Raw genomic sequence first — 16,243 nt, 5'->3', positions numbered from 1 at the left:
GTGTTCGACGTTCAGGTTCAGCTGTGAATCTGTGTCGGAGTACAATAAACATTAGTACAGTTTCGTTATTTCCATTTTATTTTTCTCCGGATAGGGGGATTTTGTAATGCTTTTTTAAGAACGGCCGTCGAAGAGTTTTTGAAGAAAATCCGTTTCCAGTCGCATTAATCAACAAGAGGCGAAGCAGGGGATGACCGATTTGATAATTTAATAATTCCTGGTTGAGATAGATTGTTAAAAATTGACCTGCCTGTTATCGCCCACTTCACAATTAAGGTAATTGTTCTTATTATTCACAAAAGGGGAGCTTCCATTTGTGAGATTCCTCTCCACAATTAATTTTCACTGGTCCAGAGATTTTGTGAAAACTGTCGTCACGCTCTCTCCCAACCGACGACTTTTTATTGACTATTAGTTGTGAATTTTTTATTTTAAATGGGTTTAATTTGAATCACGTACTTTCGATCCTTACGCAAGTAGTGAGAGTGGGATAGCAGAGATTCTACATTTTTAGTGTGCAGTCTCTTATCTGTCTTTGTGTTCAAACGAGCTTATTTTAAAAATGACAAAATTCAAAATAAACAGTAGATTATAAATTGTATTCAGTACAGGATAACTATTAAAAGCTACTGAATTAAACTACTTCCAATCAATGTAAGTTTATCATCATAATTTCTAATAATAATTTTAATTATCGTAATTATTCAAAGATAAATGTATATAATATACAATACAGAATAGATTTATATGATAAATATTGACTTGTAATATAAGTTCATAGAAATTTTTCCATAATTCAATTTTAATCTCTTGTGTTTTGAAGTAAGCAAAGTTTCAAAGCATCTGAGAAAAGTAGGATATGTTTGTACGGATTCTTGAAATGTTGACAGAAGAATTTATTGGACTGCATATCCATCTGTGATGCCTTTCTTAAACACAATATAAAAGTGTGGTGTTTAGTGACCATTAATTAATGATTATTTGGGTGTCGTGAGATGCAGTCTGATTGACGTACGTTTGGAAAAACATTTTCTTTATCGTGCCAACAAATTGATCTTTATTGAGATCCCAGGCCCTGAAGTAACCCTCTCAGTAAAGATCGAAATGTTGACACAACAAAGAAAATGTTTTTCAAAACCTATGTCACACCAGACTGCATCTCACGATCTCCAAATAAACAATATAAAAGACTCATTTTTTAAAAGTCTCAACCAGGGATGATAAGTTGGTTCTTTACTGAAGAAAATCTTAGGGAAAACGCAGCAATGCATTGTTAACAACTCCGTCTTATTTAGACATTATTGTTCAATCACTATAAAAAGGGATTAGTTAAGATGTTTTTATTCTTTCAGTATTTTACAAGTTGTTTTGCTATTTTTTTCACCAAACCCATTTATATGAAGGTTTACCAAAGTGGTATTAAATATTAAAGCACTCACAAGAGTTTATTGGGGCTATCCCTGCCTAGATTGTAATGCTAAATTAAAACAGAGAAAAAAGTAATGCATTTTTGTCATTTAATGGTTTTTTGATTGATTACTGCAAAGGGAAAACCGAAGCCCAGACTAATAGTAAATTTGTGATGTGGCTCGGTACAGTAGCAGAAATTTTGATAAGTAAGATGCAAAGCGCTTCGGTTGTCTGAATTCAAGCTTTTATCATAAATGACCCAAATTCAGTGTCACAAAACATTAAAGAGACATTTAACATATATCATACGAGAGATTCAAAACATCTGAGAAAAGCTGGATATGTTTGTACGAGCGATATGTGGGTTCCTCAAATGTTAAAAGGAAAACAGAAGCTCAGACTGATAGGAAAAGTTGTAATGTGTATAATTTTCTAATTAATTAAAGTTTTTAGTTGAGATAAAAAAAGTCAGTATCACGAGCGGGATTCAAACCCACGATCTTCAGCTAGATACGCCGCTGCTCTACCACTTGAGTGTGAGGTCACGATAGCTCGTGGTAGAAATGCGGCGTATCTACCTGAAGATCGTGGGTTCGAATCCCGCTTGTGACACTGACTTTTTTATCTCAACTAAAAACCTTAATTAATTGAAAGATATTAATTAAGTCAAGCGGACCACGAAACTAGTGAATTTAATGTGTATAATGATGACACTGTATGAAAAAGCACCATTTGAAAGTGGTTTGCTTGGTTTCGTAGCAGAAATTTTGATTTGTAAGACACAAAGCACTCTAGTTGTCTGAATCCAACCTTTTGTCACATATAACCCAAACTCGTTGTCACAAAACATCACAGAGACATTTAACATATAACATATGAGAGTTTCAAAGCAAATGAGAAAAGCTGGATATGTTTGCACGAGCGATAAGTGGGTTCATTAAATGTTAAAAGAAGAATTTATTGGAACACATCTCCATCTGCAATTCTTTCCTTAAATACAAATATAAAAGGTTAATTTTTTTTAAAGTTTCTTAAATGGAGATGAAAAGTTTGTTCTTTACAACAATGTTCACAGAAGAAAATCTTAGGGAAGATGCAGTGACAAACTGTTAACAATTCCTTAAGCCGGATTACATTCTGTGCATTTGGTAAGATTTGTAGGTGTTTTATTATGAGCTTCTTCCATTAATTTTAGTGGACACTGCACATATTAAATGCCAGCAATTGACCAAAAATGACTGACCTTGGCTAATCATAAGAAGACGGTGTTTACCAGACTAAATACTGAATAACACTAGGCCATGTGAGGTTCAACATGGGCAATTACTTTTGTGCCCAAGCTTACGTATGTGTCCAGCATGTAGGGAAAAGTCGTTCGATGTCCCCTTCTTGATTGAAAGGATTCCTTGGCTCCATATAGAAAGCATGTGTAAATGCCACTCAAGTGAGAAGTCTAGCAGCGAGTATTTGGGTCCCCTGTTCCGACTTTTGAAGGAAACAGTGTTGTTTTACTGTATGCAGTACTTGATAGAGATCTTGTTTTGGGTTCTTTTCCCTGTTTATCGAGAATGAATGTATTTATTAGCGTGAATGTGTATTGTGAGAGGGCCAATGGTGGAATAAGAAGTCATAAGCTCAATTCTAATTTAAAACGATTCCACAATAGGCTTGTTTAGGTCACAGTGGAGGAAAGAATTGTCTTCTGCATCAACCCCCAAACCTTATTAAATTTGCATATCCAAAACAAGAAGGGAGGAAGAAAACCTCTTTAAGAAATGAGGAATTCCTTATTTTTATAGGTCATAAAACAAGTTATCTCTGATTCTGTTCTGTGGCAGTTTTAAAAATGATTTTTCTCAAGACAGTCAAGAGCTTTGAAAAGGTGATAATCTGTTGGCGACATGTCTAGAGTTAGTTATAATAAAAATAATAAAGGTGGAGTAAGTGTTAATTCACTTTTTCAGACAAATCTGAGAGTAAAACCATCACTTACAAAAAAGTGTGAAATAAAGGTCTAGAGATAGTTGAATATATGTCAATGTTTCTCATCTAATGATGATTAATTAAAAATTAGATTTACTAAGATTGCAAGTTGTAAGGTCTGGCTGACACAGTAATTCACTTCGGAGGGGGTAAAGCTTTGGCAGTTAAAGTATAGAGTAATTTTTTTTTTTAATAGAGTAGGCTTCGGAAATTTCTTAGTTTCACCAGGGGAAGTATGTTGTTGACTGCTTAAAGGCAATTTAAATTGTGGTGCAGGACCTGTTTTTCATCGCTAGTGATGATTCTTTCCAAAAATTCATCAGTTTCTTTGGCTGGAAAGAAATAAGAGGCAATCTACAGCGTAGACAGGTTTCAGACAAATTGTATGACTCATTTTTCTAGGTTTTTTTTTACTTTTCCCAGGTAATCCCTGGTAGTTGATTCAGATGTATTGAGGTGAGAAGTTTCTCTAAGCAGTTTGGCGGGATCTAATTAAATTAAATCCATCGGTTGCATTGGTGGCCACAGTGGTTAAGGCGTTGACACAGCGCTCATCACTGTAAGGTAATGGACATACGTACAAATGGGCTTTTTTCAAAAACACCAGCACCCCAAGGGTTACATATAACCTTGTAGTTGAAATACCCACATAAAAATATTTTAAAAAATCCATCGGTTGCTGCTCATCAATAATATGTCTTGCTGCACGAGCTGCATCCTCGAGCTTTTCATCACCATCACGAAATTTTAAAAACCAAATTAGTGTTTTCTAATCAAAAAGTGCATCATATGCCAAGCACAGTTGGTGAAAAGCCTCAAGTTGCACCTTCAATTTCCGAAGTCAGCTCTGTATGGTTTACCATTGATGAAAACAAAATATTTTATTATCCAATATACTCTTAATATTACTTTTTTTAATTCATGTTAACTTTCAAACCACTTTGATTGAAATTGGGTCAATGTTTTCTTAATTTAGCTTGAAAATAAACAAATATTCAGTCTGATAATGCAGAAGTTGTGTACATATTGTTTTAGTATAATGCCATTGTCATTTTATAACAGCCTATAATTACTGTTTATTTTTTACAGATTGACTCAGTGTGGGGTTGGGCTTCTCCGCCTCTGCGGCTCCAAACAGGCCGCAGAATGGCGGAGTTAGCTGGCGTTGGTGGTGGGGGTGACCGGGACAGGGCCCCTTCACCTGCTAGATTAGCTCATACCTCAGAAAAACACCCAAGGGGCACATTGACAGAATTGAATGTCCTCAGAAGACACAGGGAACTATGCGATGTAGTTTTAAATGTAGGATCAAGAAAAATCTTTGCTCATAGGTAACAATTGTGTGTTATTTCTAATTTTTATCATTGTTAAATAATTTTATTTTCATTTTACAGGGTTATATTATCAGCGTGTAGTCCTTATTTTCGAGCTATGTTCACTGGCGAACTTGCAGAGTCAAGACAGACAGAAGTGACTATCAGAGACATAGATGAACATGCTATGGAGCTCCTGATAGATTTCTGTTATACTTCACATATAGTAGTTGAAGAGGCCAATGTCCAAACTTTATTACCTGCAGGTAATTCATACATAAAAGCCTAATATATTAAACAAATCAACACAACATATTTTATTTTCTGTTCCAGCTTGTCTATTACAATTAGCTGAAATACAAGACATCTGCTGTGAGTTTCTGAAACGACAATTAGACCCGTCAAACTGCCTGGGGATTAGAGCATTTGCCGATACTCATTCATGTAGAGAGCTTCTTAGAATAGCGGATAAGTTCACTCAGCATAATTTCCAAGAGGTTATGGAGAGTGAAGAATTCTTGCTGTTGCCTGTTGGACAATTAGTTGATATAATATCAAGTGATGAACTAAATGTCAGATCTGAAGAACAAGTATTTAGTGCAGTTATGTCATGGGTGAAATATAATGTGTCTGACAGGAGGCAACATCTCCCCCAGGTAAATACTAAATACAGTAAAACCTCCATTGTCTCGGGTTCGATATCAGGCCCCAGGTCTCTGTATACATACGTATATTATGAATGCGATATTTCGCCTAGCACAAGTCACTTCTGATTTGAAGAACACTGTCTTTTGTCTTGTTACAATGAAACTCCCATCGGGCTTTTTAAATTGTGTACATTTTTTACGGCTGTCATTCTAGAACGACACACTAAACCTTTTCCCATTTACATTAGAGACATACGTCATTTCAGAACTCTTCTAGAAAATCTACATTTTTGAACCGTATCGTAAGGTATTGGGGGTATTTTTGGAATCGGATCAATGTCACAGGGCTTTTATTGCATTGCCTATGTTACTGGGATGTCTGTTTTTCGTTGTGACTTTAATTAACGCATTGAAAAATTAAATCAGTTCTATGGGGTTTTTGATTTTCCGTGTACCTCCTCCCTTAATCACTATTCTGTTTTGCATTGAACGTTATTCTAACATTGTAAAGTAAATAAACAAATTATTTTAGGTATTGCAACATGTAAGACTGCCTCTTCTGAGTCCAAAATTTCTTGTTGGCACTGTTGGGTCAGATTTACTTGTAAGAAGTGATGAGGCATGCCGGGATCTTGTTGATGAAGCAAAAAATTATCTTTTATTACCCCAAGAACGTCCCTTGATGCAAGGGCCAAGGACAAGACCGAGAAAGCCTACAAGACGTGGCGAAGTTCTTTTTGCTGGTTTGTTCTCTCTTCCCATAGCTCTTTTTTTTTCTTTTCTTATATCAGCCTAATTTTAATTATGTTCAGTCGGCGGATGGTGCAGTGGTGATGCTATTGCATCTGTAGAAAGATTTGACCCTCAGACTGTTGATTGGAAAATGGTTGCCCCAATGTCAAAACGGAGGTGTGGTGTGGGCGTTGCAGTGTTAAACGATCTTTTGTATGCAGTTGGTGGCCATGATGGCCAGTCTTATCTCAATAGCATTGAAAGGTAACTACGAAATTGTGAGAAAAAATTGTTTAAAAAAATTACTATTTTTTAATTAGGTATGATCCACAAACAAACCAATGGTCCTGTGATGTTGCACCAACAACTTCATGTCGAACAAGCGTTGGTGTAGCTGTTTTAGACGGCTTTCTTTATGCAGTTGGTGGCCAGGATGGAGTTCAATGTTTAAATCATGTTGAAAGGTATGAACACTAAATACAACATACTTGACATAAAATTCACTAATTTCGTAGTCTGCTTGACCAATTAATATATTACAATTAATTAAGGTTTTTAGTTGAGATAAAAAAGTTAATGGCACGAGCGGGATTCGAACCCACGATCTTTGGCTTGATACGCCGCTGCTCTACCACTTGAGCTATCATGACCTCAATCCACTCGGACACCAACTTCCCATCTCAACCGCATTTTTTATCTCAACTAAAAACCTTAATTAATTATAATACTTGACATACTTGATTAGAAAATTATTGATATAGTATTGAATTTATTGTAAATTATTTTCAAAAATTTCAGATATGATCCAAAAGAAAATAAGTGGAGTAAAGTAGCTCCAATGACTACAAGAAGGCTTGGAGTAGCAGTTGCGGTTTTAGGAGGCTATCTTTATGCGATAGGGGGGTCTGATGGTCAATCTCCTCTCAATTCTGGTATATTTTTTTTTAAATTATAGAACATTCTTAATCATTAGATCAAATTAATTGTTCGGATTGAGTTATTCTTTCTGATTCGTGCTCACAAGTGCCGATTTTTTTTTACAAATTTTCATCTGCCATGAGTTGTGAACAGGATAGTAGTGGGTTCAATTCCCAGTATTTCCATTAGATTTTATAAATAAGTTTGTTTTTTTAAATGAACAAATATATTGTCAAGTCTTTTGTTGAACTTAAAAGGTAGTTTTATATATCTTATGCTAAAAAAAAAGCACAAACCATTATATAATATTTGCAATTTACGAAGTTTATTTGTTATTTTTTTGGTTTAAACATTTTTTTTAATATTTAGTCGAAAGATACGATCCTAGGCAAAATAAATGGACAGCAATGGCCCCAATGTCAACTAGGCGTAAACATCTCGGTTGTGCCGTTTTCAACAACCTCATATATGCAGTTGGAGGCCGAGACGACTGCACTGAGCTCTCTTCGGCAGAAAGGTACAGCCCTCATTCAAACACTTGGTCCCCTATTGTTGCCATGACATCAAGGAGAAGTGGGGTAAGAATTATTACAACCACCAATTTGACACATATCCCAATAATTAAAATGAAAATTATTTATTTAGGTTGGCCTGGCTGTCGTCAATGGTCAATTATATGCTGTGGGAGGCTTTGACGGTACTGCTTATTTAAAAACTATTGAGGTTTATGACCCTGAGCAGAACCAGTGGAGGTTGTGCGGTGCGATGAATTACAGGCGGCTAGGGGGTGGTGTTGGAGTAATGAGAGCTCCACAAACTGAAAATTACTTCTGGTGAAACTTGTAATTAAAAAAGTGTAAATATAATTGCTTTTTGTTTTGGTTTTTTGTAAATATATTAGCTTCAGCAAATTTCCATGTTCCAACATTGAATCTCTTTCTTAAACAAATATATTGTATGTGTGTATGTTATATGTATGAATGGATTTGAATTTTTTTAAAAATATGTAATAACGGAAAAACTTTAAAGTGTAAAGAACAAATATTGTTAATGAAAATATTTTAAGCAAAACCACAAAAATAATTTTATTGCTCATTGTCTGACACTGGTTATATATAAAATATAAAACTGGTTATTGCTGGAATAATGTATAATATAAAACTGTGGTTGAATTTTGTCATGTTTTCACCTTTAAATAAACTACAAATGAACACTTATTTTATATTCCATATATTTTTTCTAAACCGTTATTTTTCATTTTATGTTATTGAGATCAATGAATACTGTAGAATTATAATTACTTTTCAAAACTGTGAAGTGTAATAGGAAGCAAACATTTTAAATTATTATTATCATTAAACTGTTATACATTACATTGTTTTGTTTTTAATTTTTTTATTGTCTTTTCTACATTCATATCCATTTTGTAAGTGACCAAAATAATGTTTTATTGTACACACTTTATTCAAGATTTAACAGCTGGGGTGGCCCAAGGTTCAGATCTTGTGCCCACATTATTCAACATTTATATAAATGTTAGTGCATTCAAGTTTTGAACTACATATTTGCAATATGCTGACTACACAGCATTTTTAAAGTTCTTGTTCAGAATTGACACTATCACCAAACATTATCTTTACAAAATGCTTCAAAAATTTTAACAAGGGGAAAATCAAACCTAGCATTGGGACTAAGCTATTTATTTACTAAAAGGAGGCCCAACATGCTATATTTGATAAATATACGAATACCCTGAAAAATAAAATGAAATATTTAAAGATGCAGTTAGGCACTTAAATTAACATGCTAGCAAAAGAGATAACAAGGGATTCCATGCTGAAAATACATTTTTACATCCTGCAGCTGCACCATGAAACTGCTGCAGACATGGGAGCAGATAATTTTTGAATGCCCAATTTTCAAGAGGCAGATTCATCCTAATAGGGGAATATCGGGAACCGGAGACACTAATGAATAAGCATTCCAAATTCTTCATTAAATTTATTAATAGCACAAACTATAAGCTAGTAGTATGATAGTCTGAGTTATATTTTATTACCATTTTAACTATTGTTTTAGTGATAAATAAATTATTTTTCATTCAGCGTGAAGTTATGATGGTGTTTTTTTAATAAATACTCCTTTTTTTTATGAACTCTTCCACCAGATTTTATTTACTTTAAATTTAAAGATGATCAAAACTCAAAAGTTCTTGCCTAAAACAATAAAAATAGTTCAGTTTAGTATTTTTTAACTTTAGTTGTCTAGTTTAAATTTAAATATTTAAGTTTTTACTTGAAATATCTAATAATTTAAAATATTATTTTATATGACGTTTATGGGTAATTATTGCTTTGAAGCATGTAGTCAACATCTGTAAAGTTCAAACAGCGTCTTCTATTGGATGGAAGGTTATAATCAACAAACCAACCCATGTTTGTTTTGAATGTGTTTTGTTAAAGTAATAATTTATTAAAAAGTAAAAGAGTTATGATTTGTCTAATAAAATAAATAATTTTATACAGAGGTTTATAATGTCAATTTTATTTTTGTAGAATCTTAAGTTAGTCTAAAGTGATAGCAAAGCAATGGATGAAATGGAGGATCCAGTTCATATGCAAGCCCAAACAATAATAATTATCCATCCTGGATCGATGTATTTGAAAATCGGTAGGGCATCAGATCTGAATCCTCATATGGAGCTACACGCTATAGCCAGGATGAGGTCCAAAGGTGGTGGAGTCCATGTCGACACATTATTACCACAGGTGATAACAAATCTTGATCCGAATGTCGAACTAGAGGTTGACTATTGCCGGCTGCAAGTTTCACACGCCCTACAAAGCTGTGTAATGTCTGACGGTCAAAAGAGGTACGCTACTCCTCCGCAGCAGATATCGCAGTACAACAAGAGGTCAGTGCCGGAGACTGTGAACATTACTGGCCCCCAACCGTACAAATCAAATAACAATGTTGCCATAGGAAATGAAGTTCTGTGTTTAGATCCTGAATCTGAATTAGATTACAACATCCATTTTCCGATGAAACGAGGCGATCTCAACGTCCATAGTGGCATAGGTGGTTCGCTCACCGGAGTTTTAACCGATCTTGAAACAATTTGGTCTCACATTATCGTAACAAATCTTAACATTCCTTTAAACACTTTAAAACACTACAGGGCAGTGTTAATAATACCTGATGTTTACAATAGGCAGTATCTCAAAGAATTAACCAATTTGATTTTAGATATGGGATTTTCATCATGCTTTCTACTACAAGATCATGTAGCAGCAACATTTGGAGCTGGTGTTGGCTCGGCCTGTGTGATCGACTGTGGGCATGCTAAAACATCAATCTCCTGTGTAGAAGATGGTACTAGTCATCCTGTGACAAGGATAAGATTGCCATATGGTGGAGGAGATATTTCGCAGTGTTTACATTGGCTTTTGAATAGATGTGGTTTTCCTTATAAAGAATGTGACTTAACAAATAATTATGATGCTCTACTAATTGAAAAGATTAAACAAGAAAGCTGCCATGTCAACCTCGATGTCTGTGGTTGTAAAGAAAAAACATTTACGGTACGGAAGCCTAAAAAACCCATTTTAAAATACACAATTCAGTTGGGAGATGAGTGTATGATTGCCCCTTTGGGCCTTTTCCAGCCAGAAATTTTCTCCTTTACAGCAAACAAACCGATTGTAACTCAGAAAAGGACAGCTGGAGATTCTTCCGATCCTCACGATGCAGAATATTTGAGAGAAACGAGTAGAAAGGGGACAAAAGATGTTCAGGATCCTTCTACAGATGCTTTGGATGATGGAGACATCCTTGATATGGATGTCAGCACCGATTATGAATTCAGCTATGGGCAACTACAATTTTTACCGCTAGATCAAGCCATTATTCAAAGCATACAAAGATGCCCAACAGACGACATGAAAAGGAGAATGTTCGGAAACATAGTCGTCGTCGGCGGTGGAATGAAATTTAAAGGTATTGCAAACTGGCTCAAGACAAAACTCGAATATCAAATTCCTATTAACTTAAAACCAGAAACAGTAGAAATTATATCTTCGCCTAAAGAAATGGATCCTGTCATGACTGTGTGGAAAGGGGCAGCTATTCTTTCGTGTCTGGAATCTGCCCAGGAACTTTGGATAACGAAAGAAGAATTCATGAAATTCGGTGTCAAGATACTAAGAGAGAGATCTCCTTTCATTTGGTAAGGAGATATGTATTTATCAAATAATTTGTGCTATTGATTTATAAACTCATGTACATTAATACATATAATTTTTAAAATTTCATTAGCATTTCTTATGCCCACTCCCCTTTTAACATCACTAAACCCAAAACAATGTAATTTATGATAGAGTTAAATATATTTTCTGTTGTCTACTACACTTGACATTTTCAGATCTGTCATTCCTGACAACTAAATGTGAATGTAATTGCTCCCTTTAATTAAATAAATGATAAATATTTTATTTAATTAAACTGTTAAAACAAAAGGTTTTAGCAATATATTTGGTAACAATTTTGTTCATGTTAATATGGTACTTTTTATTTTATTTTAAATGTTAATTAAGTGATAGAATCAGTCAGAGACAATTATGATTAACAGATTTATTTTTAAAATACTGTTAAAATGCAATCGATTTTTGATTATTTGAAAGAAAATGTGGATCATTGTCAACTAAATTTGATTTCAAATTATTTTTAATTCAATTTAAGATACCGATCTGGTTTTTTATTCTAAACAAATTTAAATTTGGGGGTTACAAAAGTAGATACATATTTAAAATCACTGACAAGTTTAATGTTAACCCAGTTATGAATTTGTTAAAATAAAAGTTCAGTTTTTAATGTACTTTCTTTACTTTTATCTGACTAAAATTAAACACAAACTTGCATTTGAATAAATTGAATACATTTAATTGTTTTAGAAAGTATTGTTAATAAACTTATAAAATGGGATATTCAGTGTGACCATTTGGCTAGTGGCTATACTGTGGACTGCGGTGCTTACTGCTTAATGGTTAACCCTTTCTCGTTTCAGAGCGCTGTACGGTCTGTAAAGTTTATTACTGACACGTGGTCTTCAATTTGATTGAAAGATTTATTTGAAAAAAACAATAAAATGGGTCATTCAAACATTTGGTACTCACATCCCCGTAAATACGGACAAGGATCACGTTCCTGGTAAGATTTTTTTCTTCTAGCATGTGTTGTAATAAGAGTTAGGTTAAAGGCGTTCCAAAGCTGGTTTTAGATTGAATTTTATTGTAAAAAAAAATTAGTAGTCTCAATATTTAATTTTTATTGATGTTATACGGTTAGTTATAATTGTTATTGTATTATCAGTTAATTGTAATTGTGAGACGTTAACTTGTACTTCCCAGGTCTTCCATTGCCAGCTCTTTCAATTTTGTATATGAATAAATTCTTTGCTGAGTTCAATAACATTTTCTAACTTGCCAGCCTTAAATATATGTGCATAAAATTATGTATGCACATTACCATGAGGTGGTGGCTTAAACCGCCCTTTGGTAAGTATAGTGAGTGTTTTTGCTGAAATGCAGACAACACAAGGCCCTGACGATGATCTCAATAAAGATCGACACGTTGGCACGATAAAGAAAATGTTTTTCTGAAACCTACATCACATCAGACCGCATCTCACGATTTCTGAATAATTATCGATTAACGGTTACTAATCAGCACACATTTCTACACGAGAAGAACGAAGAACATGGGATTCTATGAACAAATTTCAACTACATATGGACACGCAGCTAAAAGTATTCTGAAGGACATCGCCAACAATGAGAAGAAACTCGCATCGGCTATCAACCAGAGAACTTTTTTGCTGAAATGCAGACAACACAAGGCCCTGAAGATGATCTCAATAAAGATCGAAACGTTGGCACGATAAAGAAAATGTTTTTCTGAAACCTACATCACACTAGACCGCATCTCATGATTTCTGAATAATTAAATAGTGACCAAAGTTGTGAAAATGAGCTATATCGAGGATAGTGATTGTTCAAAAAAGAAGCACCTCTGGGGTCGTAGAAAGTATTACCAGTGTCTTAAGTAGGGAATACACCCGACACAACACAACATGATGTGCCCAACACCTTGTCTTTTTTTTTTTTCTCAATGCATTTTTATAAACAATATCATGTAATTAATTGTTAGTTAAATTCTTTCTATCAATAAATGGTATTTTGGTGTTTTGATCAATTTTCTGCCAAACCATCACAATTAAATAATTTTTGTAAAAACTCATGAATTTTTGGATCTCATTTAACTTGGTTTACATTAAAATAAGCATGTTATAATTAATATTAGTTCAAAAATTCATATAATTTGACATAATCTACAAAAAATATGAGTCCCTGTTCTTTTGTCTTTGAATGTAATCAACGCTACTTGACGAAAATCTGGACACTGGAGAACTTGGTTGCATCACATAGTGTAGAGTAGCGTAGCTGATAATACAATCTTTTGAAAAATTGGACATTGAATTTGTGTCAGGTAGCTTTGGGTCATGTTGTGTTGTGTCGGGTAAGTGTATTCCCCACTTTATATTGTCATTTATTTACTAAGTAAAAGGTTTAGGATCTGAGGTGAGTGTGTGATGCCTGGGTAGTAAAAGTTATTAGCGGGAATGGAGTGAGTTCCAGACTATTGTGTTTGATTGGGTGTGATGGTACACCAGTGTAGGAATATAGAGTACTACTGATACCTGGTGTGTGATGTACTATTTCATGATTTGGGCAGGGATTGTATTTGCTGGCCATGTTTTTTTTTTTCAGGATGGGTACCTGGACTCACTTAGAGGAGCCCTGGAGTTACGCTGGGTATTTTCGTAATTTTCAGGTTCCCTATGCAGTTCCAGGTTCCAATAGGTTGTTGGACACTGTTTATATAAATCCATATATTTTATTTTAGTGGTTATAATTATTTTGTTTAATGGTTATAATTTCCCATATTAATAATTTCAATTAATTATTCTTTTTAACCAAGACTTTAGATAAAAACAATAATTAGTTGTTTATATATTTAACTTTTGTTTGTATTCAATATTTGACAAGCTTAGGTACAAACGAGAGTGTAGAATTTTTGAATAATAATTTAGTATACATATAAAACCAGATAGTCAGTAACCAGCAATGACCTCAGCTGTCTGTCAGGCCCAAATATTATTATTATACATATTTTGCTTAGACATCCTCCATTACCCAAGGTATTCAATTGGATTTAAACGAGACATCTCAGTTAATTCTGATATTCAGGACACACACAGAAAATCAATTGACTTTTTAAAATAATTATTCTTAAATTGTTTTCTCTCCTTCCCTCTCTTTTTTCTCTCTCATTGACATTTCAGCACTCCTAATAACATTTAACATAATGAAAAATAGAGTTTTACTTATATTTCAAAGCATTCTTGTAAAATTTCTATAACATCATTAATTTTTTATTAATTATTATTAGAATTATTTAGATAAATGAATGGATTTATTTTATTTACAGCCGGGCTTGTGCCAATGGTCATGGTTTGATCAGGAAGTATGGTCTAAACCTTTGTAGGCAGTGCTTCAGAGAATATGCCGCAGATATCGGCTTTAAAAAGGTATTTCAGATTATTGTTAAATTATTTTTGAATAATTTATTGGTTTTTCTTTTTTTCTTGCAGCTGGATTAAACTTTTTGGACTAATAAGTTTTTCAACAAAAAAAATGTTATCTTTTAATTAATAAACCTTTTTTTTCTGTGATGTGTGTTTATACCTTATTTATAGTTTTAATTGATTTTACCTTTTGCTTTTAACAAATGACTATTTCTATTTATTTCTGTGATACTGGTCTCTTAAACTGATAGATTGTATTCACAAATTCAGACTGACAGGGATGATACAAATTGAGCAGTACAACTAGGTTGCCAGTCTGCCTTAGTCATAAGCCACAGATCACTTTCTGTCTGGCTGGGCATTATGGATTTTACCAGAAATTTTTCCAAGGATGAATTGCTGTATTAATCCCATTTTTAAAAAATTTTTTTGCATCCTCAGTACTTTTCCATAATTTTTGCATTTTGGTTTGATGTAATTAAAAAAAGGGTATATTGCTAGAAAGCTTATTAAACAAAGGAGTTGTGAAATTTGGAACATGAATTTTTTCAGCAGTTTTTTTAAGCAAAACTTAAACTGAAAGTTCTATAAGGGTACCTTCGTAAAGAAAACTAAATGCTCTTTTAAGTACGTCCGGATTTCCCCAAAAACAAATACATGAGCTACAAGTAGAATTTAGAGAAAAACCATAGATAGTTGGAAAAAAAGTTTAGTATCTGAGAAAGGGTTGAGAATTGGACCATGGTTAACACAAAGTTTGTGTTGCATTTGAAGTGTAGAAACAGGGGACTGCGGTAGCCGAGTGGTTAGCATGAGAGACTTTCACGCCGCGGTCGTGGGTTCGATTCCCACCGTCGCCTTTGGCCCTTTTTTCCCGATAACCCCCAATTTGAACAACATATATAAGAATTCGTCATGGCTAATATGGAAAGATCATAAGACAAAAAAAAATCACACGTCTTTTAATCCTTTTTAAAAAGATAGTTCCTGCTCAGCATGGAGATGTCTTCATTGCCCCAGCAACGTCCATTAGCCTCTGGGCAGCCCTGAATATTTTCTTGACTACTCTCAACTCTGAGTTCATCCACCAAACCACTAATCTGTAGGTTAACGAGCCTTAACAGCCATTGTGTATAAAAGAGGGGTATGTATAGACTTAGTTCCCAGCTTTTCCAACAAAGGCCTTTACTCAAGTTAATTTTTCCTCTTTTGTTTGTTTTAAATTAGTTGTCATTGATCAAAAATTGGCTAGATATTTTACTTCATTATATAAGGGAATGACACCATAGTTTGCTCTTGTCCTTCTCATGCCCTTTTCTTGGTAAAAGAAACTTTTATAGTTTTATTGGTCTACTGCCTGGGGAAAATTGAATTGGATCTTTGTGCCAGGAGATTAACAAAGCTGATAAACTTGAAAATAAAGTCTTTAAGCAATGGTTTATATGTAAATTAGTGAAAGTTTTCTTACGTTGTTATGTACTATGGGTCTAGAGGGTTAGTAGAACTGAATAGATGTTAATGTAGTGGTCTTAAAACCCCATTGGCAATAAAGTCAAAATAAGGAATTCTATTTTTTCTAAACAGGTGCAAATGAAATA

The 16,243-nt window shown here is 33.9% G+C and overlaps 3 protein-coding genes across 5 annotated transcripts; all 3 read left to right on the top strand.

Moving 5' to 3' along the window:
* On the top strand, positions 1-8,220 carry LOC106667929 (kelch-like protein diablo). Its single transcript, XM_014396225.2, has 10 exons — positions 1-276; positions 4,483-4,724; positions 4,788-4,972; positions 5,040-5,362; positions 5,886-6,096; positions 6,166-6,349; positions 6,406-6,549; positions 6,884-7,017; positions 7,373-7,581; positions 7,649-8,220. The coding sequence occupies exons 2-10, from the start codon at positions 4,540-4,542 to the stop codon at positions 7,838-7,840; spliced, it is 1,767 nt and encodes a 588-aa protein (XP_014251711.1). The 5' UTR covers positions 1-276; positions 4,483-4,539; the 3' UTR covers positions 7,841-8,220.
* A 1,180-nt stretch (positions 8,221-9,400) lies between these two features.
* Positions 9,401-11,313, top strand: LOC106667987 (actin-related protein 8). Of its 3 annotated transcripts, XM_014396344.2 has the most exons (3): positions 9,401-9,482; positions 9,559-10,584; positions 10,669-11,313. In XM_014396344.2, the coding sequence occupies exons 2-3, from the start codon at positions 9,592-9,594 to the stop codon at positions 11,230-11,232; spliced, it is 1,557 nt and encodes a 518-aa protein (XP_014251830.1). In that variant the 5' UTR covers positions 9,401-9,482; positions 9,559-9,591; the 3' UTR covers positions 11,233-11,313. The 3 variants fall into 3 exon arrangements, with proteins under 3 accessions (XP_014251830.1, XP_014251829.1, XP_024082745.1); XM_014396343.2 differs by having other exon boundaries at positions 9,559-11,313; XM_024226977.1 differs by having other exon boundaries at positions 9,419-9,464; positions 9,559-11,313.
* A 723-nt stretch (positions 11,314-12,036) lies between these two features.
* On the top strand, positions 12,037-14,792 carry LOC106667994 (40S ribosomal protein S29). Its single transcript, XM_014396352.1, has 3 exons — positions 12,037-12,208; positions 14,549-14,648; positions 14,712-14,792. Exons 1-3 carry the CDS (start codon positions 12,147-12,149, stop codon positions 14,718-14,720), a joined length of 171 nt encoding a protein of 56 aa, XP_014251838.1. The 5' UTR covers positions 12,037-12,146; the 3' UTR covers positions 14,721-14,792.
* Positions 14,793-16,243: the final 1,451 nt, after the last annotated feature.

This window comes from Cimex lectularius, unplaced genomic scaffold (assembly GCF_000648675.2).
Source record: "Cimex lectularius strain Harlan isolate CLEC.00 unplaced genomic scaffold, Clec_2.1 scaffold149, whole genome shotgun sequence".
Lineage (NCBI taxonomy): Eukaryota > Metazoa > Arthropoda > Insecta > Hemiptera > Cimicidae > Cimex > Cimex lectularius.
The sequence above is the reverse complement of the archived record's forward strand: the minus strand, read 5'-3'. Positions and strand labels throughout refer to the sequence as shown.

Coding starts and splice junctions, on each gene's coding strand:
- LOC106667994 (XM_014396352.1), top strand. CDS start 12,147: ATGGGTCATTCAAACATTTGGTACTCACATCCCCGTAAATACGGACAA. Junction 12,209..14,548: donor GGACAAGGATCACGTTCCTG/GTAAGATTTTTT, acceptor TTTTATTTACAG/CCGGGCTTGTGCCAATGGTC.
- LOC106667987 (XM_014396343.2), top strand. CDS start 9,592: ATGGATGAAATGGAGGATCCAGTTCATATGCAAGCCCAAACAATAATA.
- LOC106667929 (XM_014396225.2), top strand. CDS start 4,540: ATGGCGGAGTTAGCTGGCGTTGGTGGTGGGGGTGACCGGGACAGGGCC. Junction 5,363..5,885: donor GGAGGCAACATCTCCCCCAG/GTAAATACTAAA, acceptor AAATTATTTTAG/GTATTGCAACATGTAAGACT. Junction 6,550..6,883: donor TGTTTAAATCATGTTGAAAG/GTATGAACACTA, acceptor CAAAAATTTCAG/ATATGATCCAAAAGAAAATA.